Source organism: Galeopterus variegatus, unplaced genomic scaffold, assembly GCF_000696425.1.
Source record: "Galeopterus variegatus unplaced genomic scaffold, G_variegatus-3.0.2 Scaffold2329, whole genome shotgun sequence".
NCBI classification, from domain to species: Eukaryota; Metazoa; Chordata; class Mammalia; order Dermoptera; family Cynocephalidae; genus Galeopterus; species Galeopterus variegatus.
Window position 1 is genome coordinate 54594 of NW_007728440.1, and position 26058 is coordinate 80651.

Here is a 26058-nt window from a genome sequence, read left to right on the forward strand (position 1 = left end):
AAAAAAAAAAAAAAAAAAAAAAAAAAAAAAAAAAAAAAAAAGCCCCCGGGGGGGAGAGGAGGAAGATATAACAACCACAATTTTTTTATTTTTTATTTTTTATTTTTTTGTTAAATTTTTATTTTGTCAGTATACAATGTATATGATTATTATGGCCCATCACCGACACCTCCCTCCCTCCTCCCTCTCTCCCCTCCCCCCCAAGAATGTCCTTTCCGTTTGCTTGTTGTAACAACTTCATAAAAGTATAGTTGTTATATCTTCTTCCCCACCCCACCCCCTGTTTTTTTGTGTGTGTGTATGTGGGTGAATTAATTTGTTTATTTTTTAGCTCCCACCAATGAGTGAGAACATGCGGAATTTCGTTTTCTCTGCCTGACTCGTTTCACTCAATATTATTCTTTCAAGGTCCATCCATGTTGTTGCAAATGGCAGTATTTCATTCGTTTTTATAGCTGAGTAGTATTCCATTGTGTAGATATACCATATTTTCCGTATCCACTCATCCGATGATGGACATTTGGGGCCCAGACTTTAAAGCCAGGCAGACATAGGTTTGAATTCTGGCTTAGCCATTAGTCTGTGTGTCCTTGGGCAAATTACTTAAAATCTCTGTTTCCTCATGTGTACAAAAAAGACAGTAGCACAATGCCTAATGTATGATAAGTGCTCCATAAATGATAGCCAATGATAAACTGACATTTGAGATTATTTCTGGTCACAAGATCAAAGCTTATATCACTGCACATCTCTCGGCCCCCATTCCAACCAAGGTGTTAGCCTGGCTAAAGGTTATACAGAGGTACTTCAAAAACTTGGTGGAAAAATGGAATGAAAAGATAATATGAATCTTTCTGTGAGCTTTTGGAAGTACCCTCATATATGAGTCTTCCCTGGGATATTTGTATTTTCATAAGGTCCTCTGATGATTAAAACCTTTTAAAAAGTGCCCTCTTTCCCTCCTAGGGAGTAAATTAATGAAGACTTGGAACAGTGCTTGGCTGATTGGCTCTCAGTTTCTCGAGCTGCACTCACCTCAGGGTCTGTGCCTTCTTCATAGGAGTGAATGCTGAAGGCCATGCCTTCAAATGTGTGGTCTACCCGCAGCACTGCCAAAGCCAGACCAGCCACTGTCAGATTTGCTGTCCTCCCAGAAAACTCCATCTTGTGACCAGCACGCTCGATTATCCTCAGAATTCTGCAAGGAACTACAGATGGAGAAGAGCATTTCTACCTTTTTAATATAAAACCCATCCTCCTTATAAGATGTCTTCATTGTAAGACTTTTCTTTGAGCTTTGATCACTATCTTCATATCCTTTAGGAATTGTTAGAAAAGAGCACTGGCTTTGGGATCAGACAAGCTGAAATCTAAATATTAGCACTTCTAATTTCTGTGTGGGCAAATAAAATAACCTCACTGAGCTTCAGTTTCCTCACCTGCAAAGTCTCAAAAGATTGTTTTGAAAATTAAATGAAATTGTATGTGAAGCCAGATCCTGCAGGTCTTCATGGGTCCCTATTAGAAGTGTGGACTTTATTCTATGTGTAATGAAAAGCCACTGAGTGGTTTTAAAAGCAAGAGCATGACATGATCTGATACAAGCATTAAAAGATCACTCTGGCTGCTATATAGAGGACGGATTGTAGAGGAGCGGGAGTGGAGGCAGGGAGACCAGTTAGGTTATTGTAGACAATCAGGTGAGAGAATGGGGCTAGGACTAGGCGATGATGGTGGTGGAGATGAAGAGAAGTAGATGGATTCCACCATAATATTTAAGGAATTTTTAAAAAGTATGCACACAGTACCTCATACCAGAGTTGGTTATCAATTGCCCATGAGTTAGAGGGAGGTAACTAGTACTATTCTTAAGTTTTTTCTCTTCGGTACTGGTTGGATGCATTTTCTAGAAATAGGGAACACTGGGGAAGCACCAGGGTTGGGGAAATAGACTGGGGGTTTGGTTTGGAGTAACTATCTGAAATGTTGCTGTCACTAAGATTCAATGAGAATTTGAATGTGCTCTTTCGAAACTGAGATTTGAGTAAAATGACCCGATTTTACTGAGTTTTCAATGCATAACTACCCGACCTTTAAAATTGGTGATGAGTGTATGCTAAGAAATTAATAATATTTTTAATTTTATGAAATAATTTCTTTTACTGAAGTATTAGTACTTACTCATTGCTTACTTTATGCAGATCAGGGGCTGAATGGTTGTGCTTTTCCAAAACAGCATTGTTTATTTGTAATATGATCTGGGTTAGGTTTATACTTATCTCATCACATTGTGAAATATCAGGTACTTTAGAAACAATAATCTTTGTCTCTTCTTCATCCAGAGGTGGGGATTCATTTATCAAAGTTAAAATGTGCTCTGAAACATCATCTGCATTTTCTGGGGAAACAAAGTTGAAACATAACACCTGCATCATCTAGTTTGGAGCCATGCTGATCTGCTTCCTTCTCCTAAAGAATAAAAACCGTGCAATGAAAATACATACCAAGGTAACAAAGTTTACAGAAGGAAAACATTGGAACTTAATTTCTACAATAGATGTATTTGCAGAAAGTAGCATAGAAGTCAAGTTTTTATTCATTAAATTCTTTTCAAATGCACCAGGGAAATCTTTTTGTCACTGAAGAATGATCTTGAAATTTGACCTAATTAAATTAAGACTTCTGAATACTGTATTGAGTTAAGTACATCCCAACTATACTCAAATATCAACAAACGCTCAGTCTGTGTTTTCATAATCAAGGGTGGTGTCAAGGGCCATCAACCCACAGAAAGAAAGCAAATATGGACCAAATCACAATAAAAAGCTAATTGCTTTTAATCTAATTATTTAGATTTTCTAGTGAGTAAGAACAAAGGATGTCAACTCGCCCACTTTTTTCTTCACTTTTTTATTGTAAAAATTTTCAAGCCTACACCAAAGTAGAAAGAATAGTATAATGAATCCCCATGTTCCCACCCAACTTCAAGTGTCAATGGAGGGCTAATCCTATGTTATCTACACTCCCACCACATTTCTCCTGAGCCCAGATTATTTTAAAGTAAATCCCAGACATCATATTGCTTTATCCATAAATACTCACTGTGTGTCTCTAAAATAAAGAACTTTAATTTGTCATAGCCACCATACCAATTAAATTAAAATTAAATTTATTTAATGGATATAGAGCCATTCAGACTTTCTGATTTATCAGTTTTGGTTAGTTGTATTTTTCTAAGAATTTATTTCATCTAACTTGCCAAGCGTGCTAGAAAATAACTGAAAAATAAAATCTGTTAAGAAAAACTCCAGAGAGAGATTTCATTCATAACACACTTAACTCGGGTTATATTATAGATAACCACCAACTTGATTTGGGAAAACAAAATAATTCAGCATAAAAGTCTTCTCTCTCTCTCTCTCTCTCTCTCTCTCTCTCTCTCTCTCTCCCCCCATCTCTTCCTCCCTCTCTTTCAATGTCCCCCACAGTTGTCAGTCTCTAATCAAATCTCTCTTACTCCAAGCTCCCCACAACATTAGCCAGCACAGGCTATTCTTTTCTTTCTCTCTTTCCCCCCTCATTTTCTTGCTTTACGTGTTTTTTCCCCTGCAAACAGCTCTCTGTGTTCATCAATGTAAATTAAGCAATCTTAACTAAAGTCCCCTCTATCCACCCCCCATTGATTACCCCAATCCACACATCAATGGCTTACTAGGAACTGAGTTGGCAAAGACAGTTCTTCCCGAGGAGGAAGTGGGGAGCTTGAACAAGGTTGTGATTGTTTTTAAATTAATATTTTGTCCCTGTTAAAATTTATCTTCTGGTCAGTTAAAGAAACTGAGAAAACAATAAGGTTAGGGATGGAAGAAAAAGATAGTGAGCTCATTCACAGATCTTTCTACTGCTCTTATTAAATTGTTCAGGCTTTGTTGAAAATAGAATAGTTAGAGCTGCCCAGTCATGATTCTTTGGGCTTCAGTGGTGCGACTTCACTTCTTGCAGTCCCTGCTGTGACAGAATGAAAATAAACAACAGGCCAATGAGAGACTAACCACACTGTGGAAAGTAATTACAGACTTTTCATCTGGAGTTCTTGAGGAAGATCAGGATAAATTATACTCATTGTGTAAAAATTCCAGGTCCCCAAGCAAAAGCAGTAAAAGGAATTCTCCTTTATTAGTTGTAGAATAAACAGATCCCCATTGCCTGAAATACTGTTACAATTAATCTGCCAGTAATTGCAACAATCCAAACAGTAATATCTGTTATTTACTGAGCAATTTCTATGAGCCAGTGTTCTAACTATCTATTGCTGCGTTACAAACCACCCCAAAACTTAATGACTCAAAACAATTTATTATTGTCTCCCATTGTTCTGTGTGTTGACTAGGCTCAACTAAGCAGTTGTCACTTGGGGTCTCTCATGCACTTGCAGTCAGATGACAGCTGGGGCTGGACACATCTGAAAGCTAGACAAGGCTGGAAGTCCCAGATGGCAGCAGTTGATGCTGACCATGGACTTGTCAGTTGGGACCGTTGACTACACTCCCTATTACACATGGCCTCCCTCAGTGGCTTGGGCTCAGTGTTGTGCTGGATATGGCTTGCAATATACTGGAACCAGCTCATACCAGCTTGTGAGAATCAGTTGTTAAGTTGTGGGGAATTTTGTGAGCTGGTTATTAAACACAGCCATTATTAAAAATTAAATTGCATAAACTTATAATTAAATAAATTTTATTAAAAACAATGGTGATAGTCAAAACTCATCACTTCCTAACTATTTTGCCAAACTGATTATGTACATCTATTGTATCTGTGTGTGCATCTCTTACTAACTTTATAGATCAGTGACTATACGTTGTAGTTTATATTCAGCCACAGGAGTGGTATTACATCATGAAAATTAGAAAATGGCACAAATTAGTACCTCTTTGGGGTAGAGCTGGTTATTAACTATTTTCCAGCTCATCATTGCTTGGGCTTCTTACAGCATGGATTCTCAGAGAAAGCATCCCAAATGAGAGTGTACCAAGAAAAGGATGCAGAAACTTCCAGTCCTCTTAAAAGTTAGTCCTATAACTGATAGTGTCACTACTGTCAAATTCTACTCAGCTAAGCAGTCACATGCCAGCCCTGATTCAACTCCCAATTGACAGGGAAGGAACAAGTCAATGGCGGTGGGCATTTTGGAAAGAAACAACAGCAAGGCATTGTATATGCATTTTCTTATTTATTTATCGCAATAACCCTCATATTACTCAGGTGGTACTCATATTAGCCCCATTATACAGATGAAGAAATTAAGACCCTGAGAGATTCTAACCCTGTTCTGACTCCAAAGCTTGAGTTCTTCAGTATCGCTTTTTATTATGGCATGTGTACCTTTGTCCCTGTTCTCCATGGTGTTGAGGGGTTGGAATAGCTGTGCTTTGCAGTCCTTCTACCTGACCTCCTAGGAATTACCTTGTTCTCTCTCTGTGTGTCTCTCTGTCTCTCTCTCTCTCTCTTTTTTTTGGGGGGGGAAGGAAAGGGGTGGCCGGCTGGTTTGGAGATTCGAACCTGCGACCTTGGTGTTACAAGACTGTGCCCTAAGCAACTGAGCTAACCAGCCAGCCCACCTTGTTCTCCCTTAATCCCTCAATATCCTGCCCTGATGGTGGGATGGACACAGACAGGAGACAGCTTTGTGAAAAGTTCTAGCCAATTTCATTGGAGCCTGATGCATCTTCAGTATCATCGAGGTGACAAAAATTGAGCACAAAAAGAACCCAAAGAACTTTAAAATAAGGGTAACTTTTTAAACTCTACAATAGTAAGGAATTTTTTTAAAGGAGCATTTAAGTGGGAGAACTGAAGATGTTTTTCCAACCAAGATATCTAATGCTTGTCAGCTAGATTGAAACCTAAAGAAAATAAATTGTTTCAATGTGAATACATTTCTCTTTCCTCTACATTGTACTCATTGTTCATTAACCTCCTAATTTACAAGAAGAGGAGGATTCTTCCAAAGCTAATAAACTTGATAGTATTCTTTTAGTTATATATATTACAATCACCATCCAACTGTTCTCTGACTCCACAGTAGGGTTTGGTTTTGTTTATTAAAGTGACTTCTGACAGTCAATTATCTGAAAATCCCAGCCCAAAGCCATGTTTTTGTTGTTATGGTTGTGTGTTAACTTTTTCTCCCACAAGAGAAAATTCTATTAGCATGTCTAAAGAAAATGTGTCACTCAGAAGGAGGGAGGTCAGCAGGAAACACAGACCTCTCTGTCTTTCCACCCACTCCCTTCAAGCTGCAACACTCCCTATTGCCCTGACTCATGATTTTCGACCTAGGAACCATCAGAGCTCTGCTTGCTTTTCTAATTCTTCTAGATATTCTTTGGCAAGGATCTCAAATCTGCATCTTCTGAAAGGAGGATGAGTCTGAGAAATTGACTCCCTCAAGGCCAATTCCCTGGCCCTTCTACAAGGCACTGGGATGCCTGTGCTCCAATTCCAGATCATTTATTATGAGGGAGACCTGCTTTATGCAGTAGAGCCACGCCTGGAAAGTTGTGTATAGACGGACATTTTATGAGGAAAACAGATGTGATGTCTGGTGAGGAGCCACTTCCTGGTTCATAGGCAGTCATCTTTTTGCTGTAACCTCACATGGTGGATCAGGCAAAGGAGTCCTCTGGAGCCTCCTTCACAAGGTCACTGATCCCATCCATGAGCCCTCCACCTTCATGACCTAATCACCTCTCAAAGACCCCATCTCCAAATATCATCATATTGGGGTCAGGATTTCAACATATGAATTTTGGGGGAACAGAAGAATTCAGTCTATAGCATACACCTCGCCAAAGAAGGTTAGTAAGCATGCGAGAAGATATTCAACATCGTATGTCATTAGAGAATCGCAAATTAAAACAACAGTGACCTACTGCTACACACTTATTAGAATGGCCAAAATTCAAAACACTGGCAACACAAAATGCTGGAGAGGATGTGGAACAATAGGAACTCTCATTCATTGCTGGTGGAAATGCAAAACGGTATAGCCATTTCTGAAGATAATTTGACAGTGTCTTACAAAACTAAATACACTCTTACCATATAATCCAGTAATCTCACTCCTTGATATTCATCCAAATGAATTGAAAATGTACATTTGTACAAAAACCTGGACATGAATGTTTATAGCAGCTTAATATATAATTGCCAAAACTTGGAAGCAACCAAGATGTCTTTCAGTAGGTGAATAGATGAACTGTGGTACATCCGAACAATGAAATATTATTCAGTGCTAAAAAGAAATGAGCTATCAAGCCATTACAAGACATGGAGGAAACTTAAATGTATATTACTAAGTGAAAGAAACCAATCTAAAAAGGTTACATACTATGTGATTCCAACTATATGACATTCTGGAAAATGCAAAAACATAGAGACAGTAAAAGATCATTGGTTCCATGGGTTATGGGGGAATGAGGAATGAATACATGCAGTACAGAGGATTTTAGGGCAATGAAACTGCTTTGTATGATACTGTGCTGGTGGATACACGTCATTAGACATTTGTCCAAATCCATAGATTGTACCTCACCAAGAATGAACCCTGTTGTAAACTATAAACTTTGAGCAATAATGTGTCAGTGTAGGTTCATCAGTTGTAACAAATGTACCATTGTGGTGGGGGATGTTGTTGGTGGGGGAGTCTGTTTGTGTTGTGTGGGGGGGTATGTGGGAACTCACTGTATTTTCTGCTCAATTTTGTTGTGAACCTAAAACTGCTCTAAAAAAATAAAGCTTATTTAAAAATCAACAAAATTCAAAAAATTTTAACTGATAACTGACCTAACTTTTAGGTAATTTTTAACTTTTGACCTAACTTTTGGTAATATTTAACTGACCTAGATAAAAAGAGAGAAGACACAAATTACTAAAATCAAGAATTAAGGTGGGGGGGGGCATTACCACTGACAATAATTTAAAAGACAGACAATAACAAGTGTTTACAAGGATGAGAAGAAATCGGAACCTTCATACGGTGTTGGCAGGGATGTAATATGGTGTAGCTGCCATGGAACACAGTTTTGCAGTTCCTCAAAAAGCTAATCATAGAGTTACCATATGACCTATCAATTCCACTCTTTGACATATACCTAAGAGAATTGAAAACATACGTCTACACAAATATTTGTATACAAATGTTTATAGCCAGATTATTAATAGCCAAGAGGTGGAAACAACCAAACGTCCTTCAACTGATGAGTGAATAAGCAAAATGTGGTATACCTGTATAATGGATTGTTATCCAGCCATAGAAAGGAATGAAGTACTGACACATGCTACAATGTAGATGAACCTCAAAAACATTATGAAATTTCCAGAATAGGCAAAATTCATAGAGACAAAAAGTAGATTAGTGATTGCCAAGAGCCAGGGGGAGGGGGAAATGAATGGAGAGACTGATAAATGGGTACAGCGTTTCTTTCTAAGGTGATGAAAATGTTCTGGGATTAGTGATGATGGTTGCACCAAAAAAAAAAAAAAAGAATTGTACACATTAAATGCATGAATTTTATAATATGTGAATATCTCCATTAAAAAATTTTAAAATTACATTGAGATATCAATTTTTGCTTATCAAATCACTAAAGATCTGAAAGTCTAATAACATGCTATGTTAATGAAGGTGTTTTGAAACAAGCACTTTCATACCTTGCAAGTAGGAGTATAAATAGGTGCCACTATTACAGACAGCATTTTGACACCATCAAAAGTATGATTGACCCAGCAATTCCACTTTGAGGAATTTATGCTTCAGGTGTACCCCACTTGTGCAAAACTGTGACATACAAGTATGTGTGATATCCATTATGGCAGTGCGTATTTGTTTTAGAGAGATAACATTTTATTTTGAATCTCTTTTATTTGATATTATGGAATATGGTAACAAAGTGTCACAAACCATAATGAAAGCTAACATGGTCCATAAGTGTATTTTTGAAAGAAATGCAACCTTCTATATCAGCTGCTTAGAGAATGGCAGTTCTGAAACATCTTACACACTGTCAAAAATATTTTTTTAAAAAGTATGTTATACTGTTTTTACTTATAACATAAGATGCAAATAAGTGAGAATAGTTTTACAGTAGTGTTTTTAAAGCAAAATGTTATTAACAACCTAGGTACCCATCTGTAGGAAACAGGTTAAATAAGTAAATTGTGGCATATCTGTGCAGTATAATATAATACGGTGAAAACAAATAATGAGGAAGCTCTTTACATACTGATATAGATAAAATAATCTCTGCAGTATATCAAGAAAAAAAAGCAAGGTGAAGTGAAGTATGTGTAGTGTGCTCCATTTTGCATAAAAGAAATAAGGGAGAACAAGTGTGTGTGTATATATGTATATGTGCATATGTATAAATGTATATATATATATCAGAGAACTTCAAAATGTTCATGGAAAGATTTGCATTATCTTTTAATTTTATTTTTCCACAAGCTTTTTGAAGCATCCTAGTGCATGTGTGCATATGTATATGTGTATGTATATATATATGAGTGTGTACATATATCCTTTTAGATGCATAAAATGCCTCTGAGGCTAGTAACTGAATGGCTGGGGTCAGCAGTGAGAGGCAGATGTTTCACTGTATATCGTTTTTTGATTTTTGAGTATTGAAATATGTAAAGTGTTACCTTTTAAATCTTTTTTATTTTTATTATTTTTATTTATACATATTTACGGGGTACAGAGTTGACTATCAGTATTTATGTACAGTATGTGATGATCAAATCAATACTATTAGCATGTTCATCATTAGAATTAGTAATTACACTTTGTGTCCCTTACCCAATTATTCCCTATCCCCTCACCACCTTCCCCTTTCAAACGAAAATTAAAATAAAATGAAAAATAATAATTCACCAAAAATTATAAAATAAAAAACACTATAAAACAAAACAAAAAGCATTGATAGTCCTAACTTCTCATGCCCTGCCACCACCTCCACTGACACTAACTACCTAGTCTCTGAATGAAATTAGATTGTTGTAAGGTACATTTTCCTAAGTGAGGTTTGCCTGTACTCTCTGTGTTTTCAGGTCAAATAGGCAAACTAACTGAGGTTTCATGATGTCTCTGATGTGTACAAAACAATCTTACCGTCATTTATGGTAATATTAGCAAGATCTACAATGTTAGCAGGAAGTTCTTGAAGCAATTTGTATTGTTTAAGCTTTGGTTTTTCCCATTGAGATTTGCCTGTGTGGATGCTGATTGAACTGAAAAAGAGGAGAGAGAAACAAAAGGCATTATCCACCTTTCTCTTTGGAGGATGAGGCAGATAGTCTTAAAGCAAATGGTGAACAAACAGGTGTATCTTTGGCATGCTTCTCCCTCACCCACCTCCAGCCACCTGGCTGAGGTAGCAAAGCCAGTGCCCAGTGCTTCTTTGTAAAGTTAAAAAAACTTTGCTCTTGAGAAGGAAGTGAATCTGGCATCAGCAGGCAGGGGGATAAACAGGCAAGAGAATTGGGGATGGGACATGGCAATGTCCAGCTGACCAAGAGTCAAGACAGAGATGCTGCCCCTCTAGACATGACTGCTTCTCCTCGCCTTCCCTTCTAACCCCTACTTGAAGAGGAAATTCCGGCTGGAATGTGGTCTCTATCTCAGCACATTCATTTATTCAGGGCGACCAATCTAGAACCTCTGTAGCTCATTGGCCCTCATCATCCACTCCCCTGCGCCTCATCCAATGCAACACAGTTCAAGTCAGCGAATACATTTATTGGGCACCCACTGTGTTCTAGGAATGATGATAGGTAGTGCAGACAAACAGGGCAGGGTCTCGTCCCTCCCTCAAGGAACTTGTCATTCAGTGGATTGAGACTGTAAATGTAACTACTCTAAAATTAGGCAAAACATGAGATGAAAAGCTGTATAAACAAAACTGAATCTATCAAGCCATCAAGCAAGGAGAACTTTTTAACGTATGAGCTGAACTGTCCTCCAAAAGGACAGAGATAAAGACCCCCCATCCCCAACTTCCCATAAGCAGAGCAAACAGCAAAAGCAGAGAAAGATATTCAAGGAAGTGCTCATCAAATCCAGAAGAGCAAATGGTCTTTTTGCTGACACACATGGTAAAGGGAGGGGTACTACAGAAGGAGCAAGACAGCAGGAAAGGAAGCCTACAGTCTTAAGGACTGTGTTTAAGGGTTTGGACTTAATTCTCGAGGCAATGTGGAACAAGAGCAGGAGAGTGACATGATACAGCCATACTTAGGAAAATCATGCTGGCAGCAGTGTACAATATAGCTGTGGACAGTTAGAAGGCAAAAAGACTGCTCTAATAGTAGGCAGGACATAGTAAGGGTTTGTACCAGGGTAGTGGCAGCTGGGATGCAAAGGAAAGGCTAGATGTGAACTCTGACTGTGACTGTAATAAAAGCCGCATGACTTGCTGATGATTAGATGTGGAGAGGAAAAGGTAGGATACAGTCCAAGATGTTTCTTTCTAAAGAATGCTTTTAAGCCTCTGTCAAAACCTGCTGCCTCTCTGGTCTTGTCCACTTTAGTTAATGCCATAAACCACTAACAGCAGAGAGTAAGAAAAAAAGGGCTGATGATTTTTAAAAGGAAAACGATAAAGTCAACAATAGAAAAGTGATTTAGTAAATTATTATGACCCATCAACAAGATAGCTTCCAAGGTCATTTTTCGAAATGATAATTAAGAAGATGAATGTAAAACATGGAAAATGTTTGATAAACCATTGAGCGAAAGGGTAAATTACTTATTGATATGAGGACAGTAATTACCACTACACAAAACTTAAAGGCATACAGAGAAAGTCTAGATAAGAAAAAATAATAATAATAATAAAATAAGCCAACCTAAAAACAGCTGTGTTCAGGTGGTGGAATTATGGGTGACCTTCTTTTCTTTTCACTTCTTGAAATTTTTTCTGGGATTATGGGTGACTTTTATTTCCTTTGTCTTCAAAATTTTTCTTATTATGTGCGTATTATGTTGGTGTATGTTTAAGCAGGTCCAAAAGGTGAAAGAAAAAAAGACTGGCAGTAGAGGTGGAGGGAGGGAGCATGGTCAGACAAACAACATAGAAACATGCCCTCAATTAAGCAGATCTTTGTGTATCTGAACTAGCAATTAGAACTTGGCCAGTACATACCAGAATCTAGTGGCGTTCCCATCCTCATTTTTCGTGCATCTGATTTGAGCTGTCTCCGTAGGGTTCGTTAATAGCTACTTGTATGTCCCTTTGTATATAGTGGCTGTTTCATCGGCTTTGCACTTTCCTGGGTCTACAGAGAAAATGTATACACATTTTAAAGGGCAAAGGTACTTAAAAGTATCAAGAACATCCATTACAACCCATCATTATTGTCCTGCACATAAACAACAGCAAATAAAAGAGGAAACGTTTTCTACCAGGCCATTTAAACTAGGTTTCACTGAAAATAGCATTAAATGGAGTCTTAAAAAAAAAAAAAAAAGCCACCCAAGTATAACTGAACATTTAGTCCTTTTCGTTAGAACCACCAGTTGCTGGAAGGGTTTTTTAAACATGATATATATGCATTGAAAAAATCCAAGCCACCCAAATGGACATAGAATGAAAAATCAAAGGTCCCACCTGCTAATTGGCTAACTTCTGAGGTACCCACTGCTATCAGTTCGACATGCAAAGACAGGAGACTGTAGGCCAACTTTTCTTTCCGGATGGCCCCTACCTTCTTAATGGACTCTGGGGTGAATTTGGTTTTAGAATACTTGGTGTATCTGATATGACCAGAATAAATGGGGGAGCTCTGTTTTGGATATTGGTGCTGAGGAGCAGGATCAACTCCTCCATAGAGGGTTGCTAGGACAAGATTTTGCTACCAGGCATTGTCACATTAAGGGAGATGTGACCTGGGCTAAGTGTATGTGATAAGTTCTCAGTTTTCACTGGATCCATGACCATGATTCTGGAAATCTTCCCCTCAGGTACTGACAAAGTGATGTGACAAGTGGCCCAGCCAGCTTTGGCCAGCCATCCCAGTCTCCTCCCTGAGTGAGGATGTAAGGTGCCTTCCTCTCACTTGCCGGACACATTCATTAGTGTCATGTATATGGTGGGTTTTGCCTGTGGCTTCAACACTTCTCTGCCTTCCATCTCGCTCTGACTTTTGTGCAGTCAAAGCCTGCCATCTGCTACTTAAGTAGTCTGTTGCCAAGGATTGTGCGTTCTAAAGCCTATGTGTGTTATCTGGGTTAGCTCAATGATTTTACCCCAATCTATTGGGAGGAAAGAACAAAGCTGTGATGGGAAGGAGGGAGAATGGCCTGGGAGCCTTTCTCTTTTGTCATTAAAGCCCTGCTAATCAGAAAAGAAAATGCCCATGGGAGAAATCTGGGACAGTTCCCAGATCACTTGCCAAGATGAACAGGATGGCTGCATCAATCAGTAAATTAGTAAGTACCTATTGGGCATATACTGTATTTAATGAGAAGCTCTCCAGGCATCTGGATATTTATGTAGGAGAGACAACCTCCTCCTCCACTGATGGACTGGCCATTCTAAAATCCAGAGCTAACCAATGGTCTCTGATAACCCCTCCAGCACTCTGAAGGTAGAAAGGTTGACAGGTCAAGTGGGCCTCGAGGATGTGGAATGGAACATGAAGATAACTTCTCTCCCCTCTGAACTCAGGATCCTTTAACATGTATGCATTATGAACTTTATAATAAGGTAAGTAATTTCATACTAAAATCCTCCCCCCCAAAATTACCTAGTTGTTTCACTTCAACATGCTCAGATTTTACTAATAACATCAATTGATCTTGTGTGAAGTTCCCATGCATGAGGTTGCCATGTATTCTACTTCTGATGCTGCTAATCAGTTCAGTGGGTGATAAAGAAGAGTTGGCCTTTATGATGACCTGACAAACACAGCTAAAAAGCACAGCAAAAAAGAAACATGTTCAGTTACGTCTACAGAGTGCAACTAGGCCTGCTGTGCTGAAATTCTGTACAGCTGACTTGGCTGGCAGTCCATAAATGTCAAACATTTTATAGCTATTAAGTGGCAAATCTTTTTTTTCCTTATATATATTTTTACTACAGCTAAAAAATAGTAAGAACAAACAAAGAACAAAAACAACCTTTCCATAAACAGAAAATAAATGATTAAAAATCCAGAAAAAAATGGTACTTATCTGATTTCTGAAGGGGAAAGGCCATTCAAAGGATACATCCAATAAAAGACTCATAAATAAAAAGAATACTAGGTTGTCTAAATAGAAAGTAAAATCTCTTTAATCCCCCAAAGTATGTATAAAAAAATAAAAATGCTGATATGAAAATATTGAAAAATCTGTAACATATTTGACAAAAGGTTAATCCTTAAAGTATAGCGTCATATAATTTAATAAAAATCACACCATACCCCCAAAGAATTTATGGAAAGGACAAATCAGGATAATTTACCAAAGATTAAGTGGCAAATCTTAAGAAATGATGGAAGACAACATATTGAAACCTTCTGATAAATTTTCTCATAACCAAAACAGACAACTCAAAACTCAATGGTCAGCAACAATATTTGCATTATGTTAAAAATGACTAACCATATGATTTCTCTAGGAGTTTGGAATAACTAATAAACAAAATGGAGAACTCAGGATTTATTAGTTCAGAGAAAACCTTCATCCTTCTGGTCTCCAATTTACCCATCATTACTACAATATCGGAAATGGGCCCATGGTCAATTAGTCTGTAATAAAGTGTTCTGCAGAAGGCCTATTTCTCTAATAGAATAATATTATTGATGATGATAGTAGCTTACATTCGTGGAGCTCTTGACCCACATGTTTTGGTTCATTTTATCCTAACAACAACCTTATGAGGTAGCTCTATTATTATTTCCATTCTACAGGTAAGGGAACTGAGCCTTAGGGAGATGACATTTCTCAGGGTCACTAAGACCCACCCAGTATTTCTGTACACTGAAAGATAGGTTATGAAAGAATAGGGATGTCCTTCACCTCAACTTCAAAAATTCTAAATTCCTCTAATATTTCATTAGGGAGCACATTTCAGATTCACAAAGTTACATATACCTTTTTTTCCCCATTTCCATTTGTAGACACAGCTTTTTGAAGAACACATTTGCTAAGTTTCCTACCAGATGTTGAAAGTTAAATCTACCTGTGCTTACTCAAAGCCTCTCTGTATGTCCAATCTTGGGGATGCCTCCCCCTCTCCTGATTCATATTTGAAGTCTCTGCTCATCCTACCCACACCATTTGGAGCCTATCTCTCTTCTCAGCTTTCACCTTTCTAGTCCGAAGAGGACTCCTCTTTTGAAACCTCTCCTCCTGCTAGCAAGAGACCCTCTACTTCAGCACCCTGAACATTTCAATGACCTCTTCATGAGCCTTCTTTGGCTATATGTCCTTCCTGATGTCCATCAAGCCGATCAAAAAAAGCCAGTGTTCCGGGAGGAGCTGGACTCTGAGTTTGAACAGGACCGAGGCTGCTTTCCACGTTGGTGGTGGTGTTGCTGTTTTCAATTTTCCTGCTCAGAATTTTGTAGACCTTTTTGACCACAACAAACACTTTATTTCCCCATCCACAAATTATGACTACTTTGGACCCCATTTTCTCTTCACTACAAAGAGGTAGCAGGCAGGCTGCTAGGCTATGCCATGACCGACCAAAACAACTTATTTCATGAAGGGAAGAGCCCAATTACAGCATCTGTAAAATAACCACCAGGTACTTTAATCTCCTTCTGACAACTGACCGATAGACTGCACATACGGAATTAAATGGGAGGAAAATCAGAACTAAATGTACCAGCTATGAATAAACTCAGTTCCTACCTGTATGGTACATGGAAAATTGTAGCCATTCCTTGCCCTTCTCTCTGTTCCAAATAATGCAAAAGAAAAGTGCACAGTCACTGAAATCTTTAAACAAATGTCACAATTGAATACAGGACTTATTGTTAAGAACAACTGTCATAATTACACTTTACATTTATGTAACCCATTGCCATCTGCAAAGCATCTTCAAAAATACCAATGCCTTTAGTCCTTACACCAACCCTGTAGGTTGGGCAATGTTGCCCCATTTTGTAGGTGAGGAAGCTGAGTCTCAGGGGAGTTAAGTGATCTATCCGGCATGACACAGTTGCTGAGTCACAGAAATGAGAGCAGAATCTAAGCCTTCTGGATCTGGATATTAACATGGTGGTGACAATAGTAAACACTATCAAACACTATGTTCTAAGCACCGTGCTAAGCATTAACAAAAATGATTTTATTCCATCCTTCCAACAACCCTCAATTTATAGATGAGGAAACTGAGGCACAGAGAGGTTAATTAATTTGCCCATGGTCTGGTAGTCAGGAAATGAGACAGCAGGGATCTTAACCCAGGCAGCTTGACCACAATATCACCAAAAAGCTTTTACACTTATTATTTCAGAGGAATTTTAGCTATATCATGTTATCTATAATGTATTAAATATTTTAAATGATGGCAAGCCATTTGGAATGCACTGTAGGCTTGATTATATTTTGTGTAGTCAAAATATGTATCTGATATTTAAATACCTTGAAAGCTGTGTGCTTACTAATTATTTCAGAGCATACCATTGTAAAGCGTCCAGGCACTGGAATAAGTACTGAGAATTGGGCAAGGATGACGGAGATAGTTCTGTCACACCCTGACTTCAAATCTATACAAATAGATAGTGGATTTATTGTGTGAATGCTAGTCTTACAAGCAATTGTGTCACCCTTGGAAGAACCAGGCTTTTTTGCAAAATGTCTACAACCAAGAAATTCCACTTACCATTTACAATCCCAAGGTCATTCCACACTCTTATAGCCCACAAAATAGGCCTCAAAAAATTGCTACATGGATAGTTTAGCAAAGCAGAGGATGCTTTTTTGATGGGTTCTTTTGTCAATCCCAAAAGAAATAATTTGAACCCCACTTGTCACAACAGAGCCTTGCCTGATAGTACACTTGGATGGAAGAGCTATTTACTTACATCTAATCAGGTACAGGATGGGTCACAGTAGATTTGTTTTGAAAAATTACTTACAATAGCTCAGTCCATGGCCATTTCTTCCTCAGAAGTGTCTCTGTATCAAAAGCATCACAAAATTACAGAAAACTGAAATATAGTACCAAATACACAGGGCACAAGATCAGGAGAAAGACAACTCTGAAGCAGAACAGTAGAGTCCTCCAAACCTGGAATTCAAATAGTGGTAGGGCTCCAAGGGGAAACTTCAAATAAGCTTGGTCATTTGAATTATTTGCATACCAAAATGGTGGTAAGACTTTGACTCAGCAATGCTACTTCCAGGAATCTATCCCGTAATGGTACCAGCAAGGGTGCATAAAAATATACATACAAGGATGGAAATTACTCAAATGTTCATCACTAGATAATTGAATAAATACATCATGGAACACCCATACAAAAGAATCTTATGCAGTTATTAAAATAAATAAACTAGATCTGTATACATTGGCCTAAAAAGATGTCCATGATGTATTATAAAGCAAGAAAAGAAAGTTGTAAAACAGTATGTAGAGTAGGAACCTGTTGTCTTAGTAAATGCATGGAAAAAATCTAGAAAAATATGTAAAGGAAGCTGTTAACAGGAGATCTTGGAAGGGTGAGGAAGGTGGGTTTTTGTGATTTTCACTATCTGTGTTATATATTTCTATAGAGCTCTAAGATTTTACAATGGCCACGTATTACTTTTGTAATGAGAAACAAACAATAGACACGTTCTTTAAAAGAATGTTGTATATCTTAGATATCTCCAATTTTCTTTAATAAATGTTATGGACTGAATGTTTGTGTCCTCCTAAAATTCATATGCTGAAGCCTAATCCCCAATGTGATAGTATTAGAAGGTGTGGCCTATGGGAGGTAATTAGGTCATAGGGTGGAGCCCTCATGAATGCAGTTAGTGCCCTTATAAGTAGAGACAGGAGAGCGTCATCTCTCTCTGCTCTCTGCCTTTTGAGAACAGCAAGAAGAGGGTCCTCACCAGAACCCGACCCTGCTGGCACCCTGACTCTTCAGCCTCCAGAACTGTGAGAAATACATTTCTGTGGTTTAAGCACCCAGTCTACTGTATTTTTGTTGTAATAGCCCAAACTAATACAATAACCTACCATGGATTTACTTCCATTCATTTATATGAACCTTCTTGAACCTATTTATATTTGAACATGTAAGAGAAACCAAATTTCAGTGCACAGAAGATATGCAGTTACATTTAGTGTTTTAAAAATCAGCTTACCATGATTTGACAGAGCCATGCCTATTTTTCAAAGGGCTTCTCTGGTGTCCCTTTAATAAAGGACTAGTATATGTGCAGGGCAGGATCATAGAAAGTATTTCTCAGGTGACCAATTGCCTTTGCCACGGTTTCCTTGATACTATTCAGTGTCTGCCCATTTCACCGCAATCACCTCTCGAAATTTGTGCCCTGAGTAAGACTTGAACTAGTCAACATTCCTCATTTTAAACATTTTGAGTGCCCTTTAGAATTTCTAATTTCTGAGAGTGCATCATCTGAAAATAAAAGGCCTTATAAATCCTCATGCATTGACCATCCTTAGCCTTTTATCCCTTTAAGGCATGATTTTTTTTCTAAGTCACAGAATCATAGCATTTTAGAGATTAAGGAGGCATTAGAGGTAACTTAGTCTAATACCAGTTTCCTTTATTTATTTTGTTCTATTTTGTTCTCCCATTTGCTTTATACCCCACAATACATTTTTTTCCTCATTCCAAAGAGAACCTGTACTCAGAAGGAAAGATGCAACTAAAAATGTGGCAGCCTCTAATCCCCAGACAAAAACAAAGGAAATCCCCTGTGAATAGGGGCAAACCCCAAATGCACTCAAATTGCTCTTCAATTTGCAGTAAATGTCATTCACATACCTGCTTTTAATTTGGATAGCCTGATCAGCAAGACAAAATTCACTATCCTGAAATATATAATTTAGCTGTAAAAGAGAAAAAAAGAAAAACAGTTTTAGTTTTCCCATTCCTCTATATTAACTCAGCAAAGTCACCTTAATGTGAGCGTTAAGCTGCATTCATTATTTCAGCTGGCTCAACAGATTTTCAATTTACATTTTACCCACTGTTATGGACTGAATTGCATCCCCCCAATTCAAATGTTGAAGCCCTAAATCCCAATGTGATTATATTCAGAGATAGGGCCTTTAGGGAGGTAATTAAGATTAAATGAGATTATAAGGGTGGAGCCCTAATCCAATAGGACTAGTGTCCTTAAGAAGAGGACAAGAGACCAGGGATGTGTGAGCACAGAAGAAAGACCATGTGAGGCCATAGGGAGAAGGCAGCCATCTACAAGCCAAGGAGAGAGTCCTCACCATAAACCAACTCTGCCAGCACCTTAATCTTGGACTTCTAGGCTCTAAAACTGTGAGAAAATAAATGTCTATTGTTTAAGCCACCTGGTCTGTGGTGTCTTGTTATGACAGACTGTGCTGACTAATACACCCAACTATTTTTAAGCACTTATAATCATGTTATATACACTTGAAAATAAGTGCTGATAGGGAGAGAGGGGAAACAGAAATTATCATTCACTGTTTGGGGGGTATATAAGTTGGTATGACCTATCTGGGAGGCCACTTAGTGATAGCTATTAAAATGCAAAATGTTCACATTCTTTGATCAGCAATTCCAATTCTAGGAATTTATCCTATAGAAATACTCAAGTTCCCCCAAATTTATTGCAAGGGCATTGTTTTTAGCATTGTTCTTAAATAGGAAATAAATAGAAACAGACTACATGTCCACCTTTGGATGCCTGGATTGAAAATAACAACACTACATTACCACCACATAGTGAAATCCTATGCATTTGTTAAAGTGTGTAAAGTAGATCTATATTTACCAGTATAAATACACTCAAAGATATGTGGTTAAATGGGCAGAATAAAAGCAAGCTGAGGAATAGCATAATTAGTATGAATCCAATTATTTTTGTAAAAGAACACACATGCATCTATGTTATAATATTTACAGAATAAATCTGAAAGAGCATGGCTTAAACTATTAAGAGGAGTTAAGGCAAGGAGCAGTCTTAGAACATTTACTTTCTGGGTTTTAGATATCAGTGTCTGAGTTTTTTAGAGAGTATGTCTTATTAGCAGAAAAAAATGTAAAGAGTAAATAAAACATTCATTGTGTTGAAGAGAGAAAAAACTTTAAATGCAGAAAACAAAAATACTTAAGTATAATGGCATAGACTTTGGTATCACTGCTCTCCTACTTTCCCCAAATAGGAAAATTTGGTAAAGACTCATAATTTGTGTCAGTGGAAGGAAATGTACAGCTCTAAAGAAATGAAAACAACATTCTGTAAATGCTTTGAGCATTAGCACTGTGAAAGAGAGATGCATGCATACTCGTGGTGTTGTTTACAGAGTATATAGATTTGCAGCCAAAAAAATCGTAACTAATTAGCTGTGAAATAGATTATTGGTAGAAAAAAGTAAAGCCTAGTTTTAATCTGCTCTGTCTTTGTCATACACACACACACAGACACAGTATATATATGTATTTATATATACACTCTGCTATATATATTCACATATATTTATATGTATTATAAATAGTCACAAGATTATTTTACCCAGTTTTCTGCAAATTCATTTATAACACTGGTAGTAATCCTTGGCTCATCATCAAAGACAAAGAAGTTCATTTCAATATTGTAGAAAGAAACTGTAATTAAAAATAAAGAGGTTAATTTCATTCATTTCGTTCAAGATATTTGACTTCTGTAAGTTTGGTCAAAAGTGCTCTTCGTTTTAAAGCATGATGTCGCATTCTTAAACTTTGCTTACTTTAACTCCAAGGTTAAAAACCAACACTTTTGGCTGCGTATCCAAAAGCAAAAAAGGACGCTACCATTGCAGTTTTTGCTTTAAATATTTGGGCATTTCTTTGATTCCTACACAGTTGATAAACATTCTACAAATCCCCCAAATTCTCCACTTTCATTGGCCAATAGATTTCCAAACTATTCAATGGTCAAGGTCATTTCTCACAAGGTCATTTGTCCTGAGAAAATAGCTATTTTTTCTTCCTATGCCTTCCTTTCTGCTTCAAATTTTTCTCTCATTTCCCTCTTGCTCTTGTGTATTCTATCAAATTTCTACTTTGGAATATTAAAATTGCAGGAACATTCAAAATTTGAGCAATATGGATGCCAAATACCCCCCAGCCATGGATAAGCATCTCTGGACAGCTGGAGTTGGGGAATGCAGAAGACTGAGACCTGCATAAGAGGAATTCAAAAGGCAGGATAAGATATATTCTGGTGTTTTCTGGTGTGTGGTCTACATGGTCAGACGTAAGGCCATATGATCCTCTCACTGGGAAAGGGTGAGGATCCTAGTCCATGTTCACACTGGCAGAGTCAGAGTCAGGACTTGGAGGACATAATGGGTGGTAAAGAAGCTTATAAATGTCAGACTGAATAAAAAGATACATTTGCATTATATTTCAATAAAGCAAAGATGAGAAAGATACCTAGAGACTTGTGTATTTGGACAAGGTACCCACTCTAGCCACTGTCTGAAGGAGATAAGAGAGACCTGCGTCCTTCATCCTTTTCTGCTTTCAGAGAACTGGCCACCTTGGAAACACATAGCCTGTTGTGCATGCATTCTGTTAGGTATACGCTGCACAAATTATGGAACAGTACCTGTGGGCTTAGTGACAATAGGCGAAGTCGATGCTTCTGTAGATAGAAAAGAAGGTGCGGAGTCTATCCAAGTTGTCTCAAAAGAGGAAGGGATTAGTAAGACACAGTTGCTGTAGAAAGATGTGTCATTCCAGGGGATTTGAATGGAAATGAGGCTCCAGTAGCAGCAGATATAGTAGTGGTTGTATTTAGAAGGGAGTCTAGTGTGGGCTTAGGAAGAATTAAAGTAGGGGATGCTGATGCAGCTGGGATTCTGCTCCACACAGATGTTACTGTAGGGCAAGGCAGAGGCATGGAACCAATAGACAGGGTGTGGTCAGTTATAGGGGGTGACATTTCATTCTGCTAAAGGATGGAGCTTGATACACAGTCCTGGATTTGGCAGTCACAGTGGTTCTGGAGGATGGCTCAGGAGATGTGGACATGTGTATACTGTCATCTGCAACTTTTAAAGACACAGGGAGAGAAGGTGGGAAACTGGTAGTGATACCACCCGCTGTAGATGTAGGAGTGGTTTGGGTGAGTACGGTGCTTACAGTAGCAAAGGGCAGTGTTGTAAAGTTAGGGAATGGGTGTGTCGGTTTCATGGCAGAAGTCAGAAATGTGGATTTTGACACCTCTGTTGTAGAGGAAGTTATAACATGAGGAGCATTAGATACAGTTGCCAAAGGAGAACGTGAAGGGAGACTAGATCAGATCCAAGTCAGCACAGATGAAGTAGTAGCCTTCGAGATTATAGATCCTGAAGCGGTACCAGAAGGGGTTGATGGCACTGTGGTGCCAGAAGTTACAAATGTGGTCATTTTCTCAAACATGTGCTTAATGTCAGCCAAAGTGGTAGGGGTAGCTCTTGAAGATGTTGATAACGAAGGGCTCTCAGGAAGCCCAAAAGTAGGAAGAATTCCTGACATGGTAATTGAAGACATTGCCATAACATCTCTAGATACTAGATCAGTCTAAGTGGCTGGAAATGTTGACAAAAACTCAGGAGCAAGGTGTGGAGTCTCTGTTTCCGCCTTGTTGGGTGTAGGTACATGAGTAGTGGCGAAAATTGGAAACTGAGAACCTTCAGCTGTGGGTGCGTGCCAGGAAGTTGCAAGCAGAGATTGGGTGTTACTAGATGTGATTCTTGTCCCCAGAAGTGGAAATTCAACCATTTGGGATGTAGAAAGAGAGAATATCTTTGGAGTAGAGAACTCAGCTTCAGTACTATGAGGTGAATAAAGAAATGATGTTGAAGAGGATGGAGTTGCACTAGATGCAGTCCATGGAGAGTATGAAACGGGTATTCAGAGATGTGGCACTTTTTGTTACTTCAGCTGTTAAACAAGTCTTTTTTGACAAGGAAGTCATCTTTCTTGTGTAAGAAGAAAGGTAAGTTGTGGTGCTTTTTATACTTTCTGTGGGTCCAGGGGTGCTCTTAAAGCTAACCAAAGATAGGGAAACCTGAATATTCATGGAAGTATGGAGATTATCTGAAGGAGTAGATGAAAACACACTTTCAGGGACAGTAGTTCTGGAATAAGTATTTGTGAGAGCTGACAGTCTACCACTGCTCACAGTAGACAAGGAGCTGTAAGTATTCCCAGGAAATATGCCCGGACTTGTAGCCTCATCTCTTTGTGATGATTGTTTCATTGTTGATAGAAATGGTGAAAATGTGGTCTTTGGAATGGAGGAAAGAGCTTCAGTGTTTTTAGAACTGAGTAGAGGGGAGGCAGTGGTGCCTACAAATGGAGTCACGATCTCAGCCACAGTACTGGTTGGAATAGTTTTCACAGAGGGAGAAGTTGGCTCTGTTGGAGAGGAAAAGGATGTAGGTGTGATCCTGGAGGATACCTTTGTCATTTCTGAAGTAGCAAAAGCCGAGGCAACCATTGTGCTTTTTGAAGTAGGCCCAGAATATGTCACAGGTATGACATCCAGTGTAGATGTTTGTATCATCATAGTATTCCTGGGGGTAATTGAGGACAAGAAAGTAGAGAATGACCCAACTGTTGTGGTAGTGTCAGAAGAAACTACTGTAGGTGAGAAAGCAGAGTCATTAACTAGCTTTGAGGACATCTCAGAGAAAGTCCCAGATGTGGCTATAGAGGGACTTTTCAAGTAACCTGGATGGGTTGTTTTAGAAGACTTAGTCATTACTATTGTGGGAGTCTCAGAAACTTTTTTGGCGATGAAGGCAGTGACATTAATTGGCAATGAGGACATCTGGTAAGTAGGAATTGATGTTGCCATAGAAGTTTTCCCCAGAAGTGTGTAGGTACATTTGGAACAGAAAGGGAGGCAGTGATCCCGTTAGGAGAGATAATTGTAAAATTGGCATTAGGTAGTCGAGTTGTGGAAAGAGATAAGGACTCAGAGAAAGTCTGTGTGCTTTCAGAAATGAAAGAGGCAACTGAAGTCACCTCAGGTTGAGTCCTAAGTGAAGGCAAGTGTGAAAGAGTTGTGTTTCTGTTCACAGGATTTGATATTCTGGGTGTCCCGGAAGTCGTGGAATCTACAAATGAAGTATCCTGGTGGTATGAGACAGGCTAAGTCACAGCGGTGGAGCTTGCTATCATTTCCACAGTCCTGGGAGTGTATACTGAAAGGGCACTCATGTTTTCCTTTTCAGGAGACAAAAAAGTGGTTATTGTCACAGCTTGCGAAGGGAGAGCTGTTTTCCCAAGACTGGTAGACATTTCTGAAACATGAACATCTGTGTTACTTGAGGTCGAGGTAGATACAGTCTGGGTGCTCCTGGAAGTGGGAGAGGAAGCTGAATTTCCATTGGCTGGAGTCCCAAGTGGAATCTCTGAAGGTGAATGTGTTTGGTGACTGGAAATTTTTGTGGTCTTGGGAAATGCTATATCTGTCATTTCTAAGGATAAAGTACCCTGAGAGTATGAAATAAAAGAATTCTTTGATGGGTACATTTCTGTCACCTCCATAGTTTTACGGTTTTTTCCCAGAAAGCTAGTCATGTGCTCTTTATCAGAAGATAAGATAGAGATGCCAGTCACCAATTTTGTGGAGACTGGTGTGTTTACAAGATGTGTGGAAGATTGAGAAATGTGAACGTCTACTGAGGTAGTAAGCTTGTCGGCAGAGATGTGTGAGGGCATGGTCCCAATAACAACAGAGGTCTCTGTGGTGCCAGCAGCCAAGCTAACGACATCTCCACCACCACTGAAAGTATACAGAAAGCTGAGAGCATAGGTAGAAGTCTCCTACACTTGAGATATGGGTTGAGTTGCTACTGGTAGGGATGTAGCTGAGATCACGTGAGTGGAAGACACAATAGGAATGTTGTCTGGGGGAGATTTTGACTAGACACAAGTGTGTGTGGATGGGTTACTGCGTCAGCTGAGATGGATGGAAGGAATGTCTCAGACTTAGCTGTCACAAGAATGGGGGTTTTCAGTGAGGGAAATGGGGTTTCTGCCAGAGAGAGAACTGCCGGGGGTGTCATCCTGACAGAGATCACTGTGGCCTTTGACATGGTATGAATTGAGTCTCTGTGGATAAGTACGGTATTGCTGGCTGTGGAAGCAGTCTGATCCAATGATGGCACCAATGCCATGGTCATTGTAGCTGATGACAGAGTCAAGACATCTGAGAGCACAGATGTGGAGAAAGCCCCGGCCAGTGTAGAAGGCTCAGGCATGGTCACCTTAGTGTTGTCAGACACCACCATAGATGTGACAGTAGAGGTGACAGAAGAGACATTAACTGGCAGTGAAAATATTTGAGTAACAGGCACAGAGGTTGCTGAGGAACGAGTAGCTATGGGCAGTGGAGGCAAAATCCCACCAGACAAGGACATAGCTGTCCTGTGTGTAGGGATAGCAGTGAGACTAGCCCCCAATATCCTTGTGGTGGAAGCACCCAGAGGTTTAGGGAATGCCTGTGTGCTCCCAGAAGTAGGAGATGGAAGTGAATTTCCCTCAGGTGTCTCTGAAGTCCAATGTGCTATATAGGTGTGTGTGGAATTAAAGATTTCCGTTGTTCTATTGTAAGGACTCTTAGGTGTGGTTTTCACCAATTTTTTTTAAATTATTTTTTTATTTTGTCAATATACAATGTAGTTTATTATTATGTCCCATCACCGAAACCTCCCTCCCTCCTCCCTCTCCCCCCTCCCACTCAAGTGTGTCCCCTCCATTTGCTTGTTGTAAGAACTTCAAAAAAAAAATAATAATTGTGGTTGTTATATCTTCCTCTCCCCCCCCCAGTTTGTGTGTGTGTGTGTGTGTGTGTGTGTGTGTGTG

At 38.8% G+C, this 26058-nt stretch overlaps 1 protein-coding gene across 1 annotated transcript in view; it reads right to left on the reverse strand.

Annotated features, from left to right (window-relative positions):
• The window catches only part of GPR112 (G protein-coupled receptor 112), a gene marked incomplete at its 3' end in the record, with an annotated part of 124478 nt that overhangs the window by 53929 nt on the left and 44491 nt on the right, over nt 1-26058 (reverse strand). The window contains 15 exon segments of the mRNA XM_008581332.1: nt 1036-1198; nt 2182-2398; nt 10172-10290; nt 12204-12336; nt 13807-13970; nt 15902-15981; nt 17134-17173; nt 19000-19064; nt 20729-20820; nt 21806-21901; nt 21904-22146; nt 22149-23092; nt 23094-24063; nt 24066-25142; nt 25145-25836. Of these exon segments, the coding sequence (XP_008579554.1) occupies nt 1036-1198; nt 2182-2398; nt 10172-10290; nt 12204-12336; nt 13807-13970; nt 15902-15981; nt 17134-17173; nt 19000-19064; nt 20729-20820; nt 21806-21901; nt 21904-22146; nt 22149-23092; nt 23094-24063; nt 24066-25142; nt 25145-25836 (5095 nt within the window).